This window comes from Sinocyclocheilus rhinocerous, unplaced genomic scaffold (genome assembly GCF_001515625.1).
Source record: "Sinocyclocheilus rhinocerous isolate Xijiao unplaced genomic scaffold, SAMN03320098_v1.1 scaffold789, whole genome shotgun sequence".
NCBI lineage: Eukaryota > Metazoa > Chordata > Actinopteri > Cypriniformes > Cyprinidae > Sinocyclocheilus > Sinocyclocheilus rhinocerous.
Window position 1 is genome coordinate 1,675,267 of NW_015667306.1, and position 9,647 is coordinate 1,684,913.

A 9,647-nucleotide genomic window follows, 5' to 3' on the forward strand; every position below is an offset into this window, starting at 1 on the left:
AAAAAGAAAAGTAAAACTAAACTGGCTGTCGCTGACAGGACTTGCATGTTTTTTTCCACAAGAATACCAACATGTTCACCTTCTCTGGTTTAAGAAGCGGTCTTTTACTAGTTTGTAAACCAAATCCTCCGTTGCGCTCAGTCTGCGACGCGCACCTTCGCGCTCGTGCCTCTCTTCACGTGATCAATGAAATCTGACTCCTGCTACAATGTGCCGCGGCCGTGACCACGTCAAATTTGAACTCGCACATTCTCAAAATTTGGTCGCAGTCTACAGCCCTGTACGTGGCGCGACACGACAAATCCCTGACCGTAAACTGTTGCCTCGTTCTATTTATGACATGCTGACACAAAATTCAAATGATTTGCAACGGTCACTTTGTCACGTTCAGTGTTGACAGACTTTAGCGGTTGCGACGCGGCGTGACAACTGTCGCATCCGGTGTAGACATGGTGTAAGGCGATCACAGAAGAATGAGAAGATATTTAACGAACCCTTCATCTCAACTTCATGTTTCTTCTGTGCAGAAACGATCAAAGGATTTTCAATTAACCAATTTCTCACAATAGAACGAAGTTCGCTTTTCTTTACTCGTTTGTCCACATCACTAATTTTAAAATGCTCTATAATCTCCCACAACTGTTGTTTTACAAACAAATCTAACATCTTCTGAAGGCGCTTTAATAAACTCATCAACGGATGCCATTTTAACTTTTCAAATTGTTGGCTTATTTTCAATTTAAAGGCAATGCATTTACAAGTCGTACAGATTAAACACTTATTCTAATTCTCCCCTTCTACGCTACCTAACAACCCACTAAACTGTTCTATGCCTAGTCTTCATGCAGCTTCCCAGAGTGAAGTGACATTAAACACCAAGCTACCGATGGTTTCAACACTGAACGAAATTGTCCAGCCCGTAACCACGGTGGTGTGCTTCACCCAAAAGCCTGCACAAAAATAAAAAAGGCAAAATAAACCAACGCAAAGTGTTGCTGATCCCTAACGGGGAAAAAAGAACAATGAACAACCTGTACTTTAACATAAATGCACTTACCTTTCATGACGACTACCGTCGAACCCACGGGACATTCTACACAAATATTCCCCAGCACGTTCCAACATAGGCCTAATATAAACAAAAATTACAATAATAAACAAAAAATTGAATAAGCTTCGGACGAGCCCCCATTTGTTACGATTACTATTCTCAGATCGCAACAAAAGCCAGGGAGACGCCGCACACAACCACTAATTAACACAAATTTATTTACAAAGTAAAATAAACATGTAATGTAGTCAGTGTAAATGAAAGTCAGTATGTCAGGAAGTATCTGTAAGGTATACCAATGACATCAGTCCAAGCAAACATCAATAACAAAACTCAAAACCAAACGTCCGATTTAAGGAGAGATGAATCAAGGCGGAAACTTCTCCAGTGCAACGGTGAACTCCCATAACGTCTACGTCCCGTGAGTTCTCTGGCAGACTCATGCGCCAACAACAAACAACTATTCCTCTCTCCTCATGGTTCCTGCAAGTCCTTTTTAAGACCAGTTGATTTAATCCAGGTGCAGCGCCACGTCAGCCAATCACCTGCAGACAGCCAATCACCTGTGACTTGGGAATAAACACAGAGTAACTCACTAAGACGTCACACAGCACTAAGGGCACACTAAAAGGCTACAAATAGCATATTTCAGCAGCATTATATGGCCAAAACCCACATTAGATCACAATCGGAAGTTATTACAAACACTCAATGGTGGTTTAAAGTGAGTTTTGATTAAAAGCGTAGTATAAATCTTTTAAATTGTCTTATGTAGCATGATGCTACAGTGTGCATGAATGGTCACATAGCATGCATTTTCGGTCGTGTAGTGTTGACCGGAGAGATCTTTTCTGAAATGCAGTGGAAACGCCAGTATGGACCAGGATTGTTTTCATTTTAAAACAAAAACGCAAAAGACATTTTTAAAAAAGTCTCTCCTGGAAGAATTTTTGAATTTTAATTACGGATTAAACTGAAAGATTGTATATGATTTTCATCAGTGCTATTGTTGTTTCTTGTATGCTTTTGCATAATGATGGTTTCCTAAGAAAATGTTATTTTATTGTAAATTATGTATTGAAATGATATTGTTAATGTTTCCATGAATATAGCCATTGTTGCTGATATGGTGTTAAAACATAAATAAATAAATTAAAACAAAAACGCACTAGTGTGACGTAGCCTTAAATCTATTGGGGTTGGGAGGCTGACACACTACAGCCTCACATGTGAGTCCCGTCTCTGGGCGGAACCGGTGTAAACTAGTGTTTTTCCTGGATGCCTCACCAGAGCCAATCACCAACACTTGATTTAGGCACATCAAGCATGCTGCATGCTTATTAGCTCACTGACGTTGATGAGATTATCCACTTGGGTATCGAAATTTTGTACTGAACGACAAGATATTTTTAGATGGAATCGAGGCAATTCGGTCGGTGCCTAAAAAAGTATCAATTTCGATACCCAGCCGTATATTTAGATGCTTTATTATTGTTCTTTTTAGTTTGTTTTTTAATATATATTTTTTTACTTTAATCAGCTTGAAACATTCAAAATAAAAAGCTATTAAACTTGATAATAAGAGGACAAAACAGAAGTTTATCTTTCAAACCTGATTTTGACATGTAGTTCTATAATTCTATATTTTGTCATGTATTCTGAATTTTCACATTCTTTTCAAAATCACACCGGTCAAGTGATTTGTTCTTAAACAGGACACAAAATGTGTAAGGGATAATATACAGCCGGTCGTTATCACAAAACAAACCCTCATTGGGTGATTTTCCACTTTTTTCCACGCCTACTGAACTAATAAATGGACATGAAATGTTGTACCGTATAAAACTGATCAAATATGCAGTTTAACTCTCAATAACGAAAATATTTGACTGCAGAATTTGATTCATCAGTAGTTTGATTCACCTCAGCAATGAAGCAGCACTACACTGCTTTCATAGAGCCGTGTAATATATATTTTTCTGTGGCTAATGCTTGAATAGCAGTGCAGGATACGCTGCTATAGCAGTAAAGCAGCCCTACCCAGGCAATTGCATTATCTGGGCTGCAGTTTGTTGATTTTCAGAAGCTACGCCCACTCTGGCTTAAGGGCCAAGAATCTCTACATGTTTATTTCACTCAAAGTTTGTTGTTAATAGAAATCTGTCTATTGAGCACTAAGACTAAACCTTCCACATTTGTGTTCACTCCGCAGTGGGCGTTTTTGGACCATATGTACTGTTTTTTTTCCCCTCTAATTCTAATCTTCATGTCTAAAGCAGCTTTTGGTGTGTGCCTTTACAGCGTTGATGGAGTGCGAGGGGATGCTTAATGTTAGCTTATGCATTTAAGCTTCATCGATCACACATATATATGAAGCTTTTAAAAGATGTTTCAGTGTTTCTTTTGTGCTGTAAACTCACTTTCCATGTATTTTTCATATTTTTCAATGTGTCTTGTGTACCTACCTACTATGGTTTTTTTCTCTGTCTCTGCAGACGTGGCCTGAGCCATGGGGGCGTTTTTAGATAAGCCCAAAACAGAGAAATACAATGCGCACGGGGAAGGGAACGGCCTGCATTTTGGCCTCAGCAGCATGCAGGGATGGAGGGTGGAGATGGAGGATGCGCACACTGCTGCCGTAGGCCTGCCACATGGCCTGGACGACTGGTCCTTCTTCGCCGTCTATGATGGGCATGCCGGCTCGCGTGTCGCTAACTACAGTTCCAAACACCTGTTGGAACATATCGTCGCTGCGGGGTCAGCAGATGAACTGCGGAAGGCTGGAACTCCGGCACCCGAGACACCAGCCATAGAAGCGGTGAAGAGGGGTATCCGCGCCGGCTTCCTGAGGATTGATGAACACATGCGCAGCTTCACAGACCTGCGAAACGGCATGGACCGCAGTGGCTCCACCGCGGTGGCTGTGCTACTCTCTCCAGAACATCTGTACTTCATTAACTGCGGGGACTCGCGGGCCCTTCTCTGCCGCAACGCGCACGTCTGCTTCTCCACGCTGGACCATAAGCCCTGCGACCCACGGGAGAAGGAGCGTATACAGAATGCAGGTGGCTCTGTGATGATCCAGAGGGTTAACGGATCGCTGGCTGTATCCCGAGCACTGGGTGACTATGACTACAAGTGTGTAGAGGGCAAGGGCCCCACAGAGCAGCTCGTGTCACCGGAGCCTGAAGTATTCGAAATTGCTCGGTCAGATGCGGAGGATGAATTTGTGGTGCTGGCGTGTGACGGTATTTGGGATGTGATGAGCAACGAGGAGCTGTGTGCCTTTGTGCGATCGAGGCTGGAGGTGACGGATGACCTGGAGAGAGTGTGCAATGAGGTTGTAGATACCTGTCTACATAAGGTACAGTTCCTTACTCTCACTTGTATGACAGCTTTTTACTTGGCATGAATGTTTTATCCTCAGGTGAGATTATTTCCGTTTTTCTTCTTTCTTTTTCTCCTTCAGGGAAGTCGAGATAATATGAGTATTGTATTAGTCTGTTTGCCAAATGCACCCCAGGTGTCAGAGGAGGCGTTAAAGAGAGATGCTGAGTTGGACAAGTACCTTGAGTCACGGGTGGAAGGTGAGTAATAGAAGAGCTCATTGGCCCGCCACATGATGCCTAGTTAGTCCACCATAGGATTAGGATTCATACATCTGATGAAATTATACCAACATTCTTACATGCAATTGCAATAGAACAAATATAACAATTGAATAAAGGCACAAATAAAGTGATAAAGATGGTGTTCATCGTTGTTTTGGTATCTGTCAGCAGTAACAATTATTCAATGTATTGAAAATAGTAGTCAAATAAAAAATAAGATTACTTAAATTACTAGTGTTATCTTTATATTTAATATCAGAGCTGGATAAAATATCAATTTAATCAACAAACTGATATTGATTCTGCTCTATTAAACTCGCTCTGCGTAGTTTGGGCCCTTTTTTAAAAGATAATGCTTTTATAATTTATACAAAATATTGCCTATATCAGTTTTTTCTGCACCACTTTCCTGCAACAATGCTCAATCCAAATCTAATGACAGGAAACCTTTTTCTTTTGATTTGCTGCAAGCATTTACGGAGAAACACAAACACAGTGCAACCAGTGTAGTCAAATTCAAAAACAAATAATTCAAAAAGAATTATTGAATCGATTTCAGAAACTAGGCATTTTATTAAAGAGAAATGTCCCCTTCCCCCACACCTTTTCTTCTCTGGCCTTAAACATGCTATCCTGTCTCCACCCCCTTTAATCTTTCTTTCTTCGTATTATAATATCTCTCAATAGCCTGACACGGTTTCTATTTATTTTTTTCGCGTTGGCCTTTCCTTGCTGTATTGTACATTGGACATATTCTGGCAAGTGGTTGTTGGTTTTGTGGGGGTTTAGGGGTTATGTAAACTCTTGGCCTTGAGCTTTGGGCAAAGGTTAATTTAACGTTGTTGTAATGTTTGGCTGGGTGCTGAGAGGGCCTGAGGGAGTCGTCGGCACTGCTGCTCTGGTGAGGAATGTGCTGGCTGAACATCTAACTGGCAACAGGCCCAGAGCAGCCCAACTGGGCCACAGGCTTTCCTTCTAGAGTCTCACTCTTGTCTCTCAGTGTCTGTTGTTTTTTTCTTTTTTAAGTCTTTATCTCCCATTTCTCTTTTTTAATATAATACCAGGTGACACCAATGACACCAATTTCTTCATACCCGTACAGTAGTTCACACATTCACCAAGTTGTCCTGCATACATTGTAGTGTTCCATTAAATGGAGTAGTCAAATACATATTTAGCAAGTTTTAACCTGTGGTTTATCCTTTCGGTTTCCTAATCAGAGCTCATTGAGAAAGCAGGGGAAGAAGGTGTGCCTGAGCTGGCACATGTCATGAGCAGCCTGTCCCAAGAAAGCATCCCCAATCTCCCACCAGGGGGCGGCCTTGCCAGCAAGTAAGTAAATATGGTTACAAACCACACAGAGGTTTACACCTGCACAAACTCGTTTATGGGACACAGGGTAGCGAGTCTAATATTTAAGGATCTGGAATGCTAACAAAGTTTGCTGGTTTAGTCCCAAATAGACTTGACCCAGAATCCATCTTGTCCAGCTTGAATCTTGATCTATAACCTCTACACCCTGTACACCAGTTCACCCAAAAATCTTTATTTTTTTTCTCTAATATGTTGGCTGTTGTCTTTCTTTACAGGCACAGTGTTATTGAAGCAGTGTACAACCGGTTGAACCCCCAAAGAGAAGAGGATGGTGTGAGTATGAATAGAGTCTTGCTTTTTAAAGGTCTAGAACCTCCTGGTGTGATGACAGCAGTACATGCCAGCCCCTGGTCTTACCATTAAAATGTAGAAATGTTAACTTCCCCTTGACCTATTGGACTCATCTCATCATGAGACGTAGCCTTGTTCTGCGCCTCGCTCACTCTACCCATTTATACCTGGTATTAACATCCATCAACTGCGAATCACTTAGTGTTACTTTCTCTCTCCCGAGTGTTTGCTTTCTCCCTCCCACACTTCGCTCATTTATTTACTGCTGATAGTAAAACATCCTGCTCAAATCACAGGTGTAATGAGCTCATTCAAATGATCCTCTGCCCCAAAGCACAGCGGTTGAGATCACCACATCACAAACACTCCTAATACATCCCATCAAGGTGTTGAACTGAGATCTATCAGCCTGTAAGCATGACCAATCAGACTTGATTAGTGAGCACACAAGCATGTTATTTTATTAGCTTTTTATGCTATCATGAACTCTTCAGCCATGTCTCATGATGATGATGCCACTGCTCAATGTGTGATCTGGCGAAACTGAACTAAAGCCTGCATTTGGTTACCTGTCCTGTTGTTGTACCTATGAACATGAACGTTTGTGTGTGTGTGAGGCAAACACCTCAGAAGAATGTGTCACTTAGCTTTGTATGTTTATTTAGTGACACATTCTCATGTGTTGGTCTGGTCACCAGTTGGACAAAGCTCTCCCCTATTGGACATCCAAGAGATATTTTGTATGTGTGTGAGAGAGAGAGAGAGAGAGAGAGAGAGAGATTGTGTTCTCTACGCTCTTGGACTCTCCTCATTAGGGTTGTCACGATACCAAAATGTCAGTAGTCAATATCAGTGGCAGAGAGATTTCAGGATTCTTGATACCACTTTTGATAACAAAGTAAAATCTAATTAAAGTAAAAAAAAAACAAACAAACAATATATTAACAAATTTAACTGAAACAAAGGAATGTGCACTACCTTTAAAATGTTTGGGGTCAGTAAGATGTTTTTTTTTTTTAAGAAATTGTGCTTTCATTACTTTTATACTTTTATTATTTTTGTAATTTAATGACACAGTAAAAACATTTATAATGTTACAAAAGTTTTCTATTTCAAATAAATGCAGTTTTTGTGAACTTAAATGAATCACAGTTTCCACAAAAATATTACATTTTCAACAATGATAATAATCATAAGTTTGAGCAGCAGATCAGCATATTAGAATGATTTCTGAAGGATCATGTGACTGGAGTAGTGGCTGCTGAAAGACAGACATTTTAAAATATATTAAAATAGAAAAGTTTATTTAAATTGTAATAATACTTCACAGTATTGCTGTTTTTACTGTATTTTTGATCAAATAATCGCAGCTTTGGTGAGTATAAGACATTACAATGTCTTCTCAACCCCAAACTTTTAAATAGTATGGTCACTTTCAAGTATAGCTCAAAGAAAGTCTAGTATTTCCAAGTAATTATTCAAGTTAACATTAATAAAGAAACTAATGAAGAACGTTTTTTTCCCCTGTCAGTATTGTGGTTTGATTCATTTTATTAACATAAAACCAGTTCTGTTTGACAGCATTTATATTATTTAATTTTTAGTATCAACTTGGTGCTTTTGACATTCCTAGGCCTCATCAGTGTCAGTGAGTGATGTTTTGTTGGCTTGTTGAGATGAGTAGACTAGATCCTTGTATTTCTCAGTGATAGCCAGTGACGGTGTGTAGTAAGTTTTATACACTGTCCACCCCTCATTTTTTTTATAGTACCATAACCTGTTTTTTTACAGCAAGATGAACAGTTTGCAGTTATATATCTGCTGTAATTGACTACAATATTCTTGATCAAATGTATAAAGCAAGGATGGTATTCGTATCAAGAACAAACATATTGAGGCACATTAATAGAACTAATGATGTATGTGTTCACCCTTTGATTAATGCAGCCCAGCTGTTTCATTTGGTAAGTTGATTACTAATTGATACTAATGTTTTCTGCAGAAAGAGTGACTTGAGTTTGTTTGAACATTGTGGTGGAAAATCACCTAATCTACCCCATATGTACTGATCTTATGAATGCATCAGTAGTGGGAATTTTCCATTTAATTAGTTGCTGGTTTGTGGCTGGTTTGCAGTGTGACCAAACTGTCAAAGTATAGTTATATTCTATACTCTACCTGTTAAATATTCACGCCCTGTAGATAATTCACTTCTTTATTTGTGTTTTACATTACCAAAGCAACAGTGTTACTGTCAATAAATGCAGACGACTTGCACTTGTATGTTCTATGTCAAGAAATGGCTTACTTGGATGTGTCCTTGAAAAGTAATCATATTAGGGACCAAAAATATTACTCGCTAATCTCTAATCAGCCATTTTACAAGGGCCTGGATCAATTTTCCACAGTCTTTCATGTTGATGCTTTGCACATGCATATTTTTTCTCTGTGATGCAGATGTGTAACTTTGGCTGCTGGGAAGTGAGAGTAGAAAGTAACATAATAGAAGAGGGGGAAAAAAACATTACAAATCAAAAATGCACAATCCGATTATCCCATTGCCTTTCCTTCTCTGAATCGTGTCTGTGCCTTGAACAACAGTAAATTATTTGATCTTGAGTGAAGAAATGATTAAATCACAGTTTTACTGCTGCAAATAAAATATTAGACAAAGAAACAAGAACTGCACAATTCTGGTTTCAAGGTTGAGTAATCACTGTAATGGTTAGCTGTAATGGAGCATGGGAGACCAGGGACAATTGTAATAAGTTTTCTCACTGTCCAAGTGCTTTTTGTGATACTTTTTTTTTCTTTCAACAGGAGGTTGGGGGCAATTGTGAAATTAAAATTAAAATTTGATTATTTTAAATGTGTACATTAATTTGTAGTTTAAAAGTTTAGGACTTGATAGACATTCAGATATTCAGTTGAGAGAACTTATACTTTGCTGAATAATTGTTTGTACATCCTGAAACATTGTGTATATTTTAATAAAAAGGATTTTACCTATTTTAAATAATCATACTGTAGGTCCAAGTTTAGAGTTTTTTTTTTTTACTGTGAGTTTTTCCTCACAAGTATGCATTTAGTAAGGCTGCATTTATTTGATCAAAAATACAACAAAAACCGTAATATTGTGAAATATTACAATTTAAAATAACTGTTTTCTATTTTTACGTATTTAAAATGTAATTTATTACATTTCAGCAGCCAATGATCCTTCAATGATCCTTTAGAAGTCATGTTAATATGCTGATTTGCTGCTCAAGAAAAAATCTTATTATTATTAATGTTGAAAACAGTTGTGCTGCTTAATATTT

The 9,647-nt window shown here is 38.8% G+C and overlaps 1 protein-coding gene across 1 annotated transcript in view; it reads left to right on the forward strand.

Annotated features, from left to right (window-relative positions):
• Positions 1 to 9,647, forward strand: part of LOC107733761 (protein phosphatase 1B-like) — a 48,187-nt gene that overhangs the window by 37,706 nt on the left and 834 nt on the right. The window contains exons 3-6 of the mRNA XM_016545534.1: positions 3,547 to 4,415; positions 4,521 to 4,638; positions 5,883 to 5,994; positions 6,252 to 6,309. Coding sequence (XP_016401020.1) covers positions 3,561 to 4,415; positions 4,521 to 4,638; positions 5,883 to 5,994; positions 6,252 to 6,309 — 1,143 coding nt within the window. The 5' untranslated portion in view covers positions 3,547 to 3,560. The remainder of the gene's footprint in view (positions 1 to 3,546; positions 4,416 to 4,520; positions 4,639 to 5,882; positions 5,995 to 6,251; positions 6,310 to 9,647) is intronic.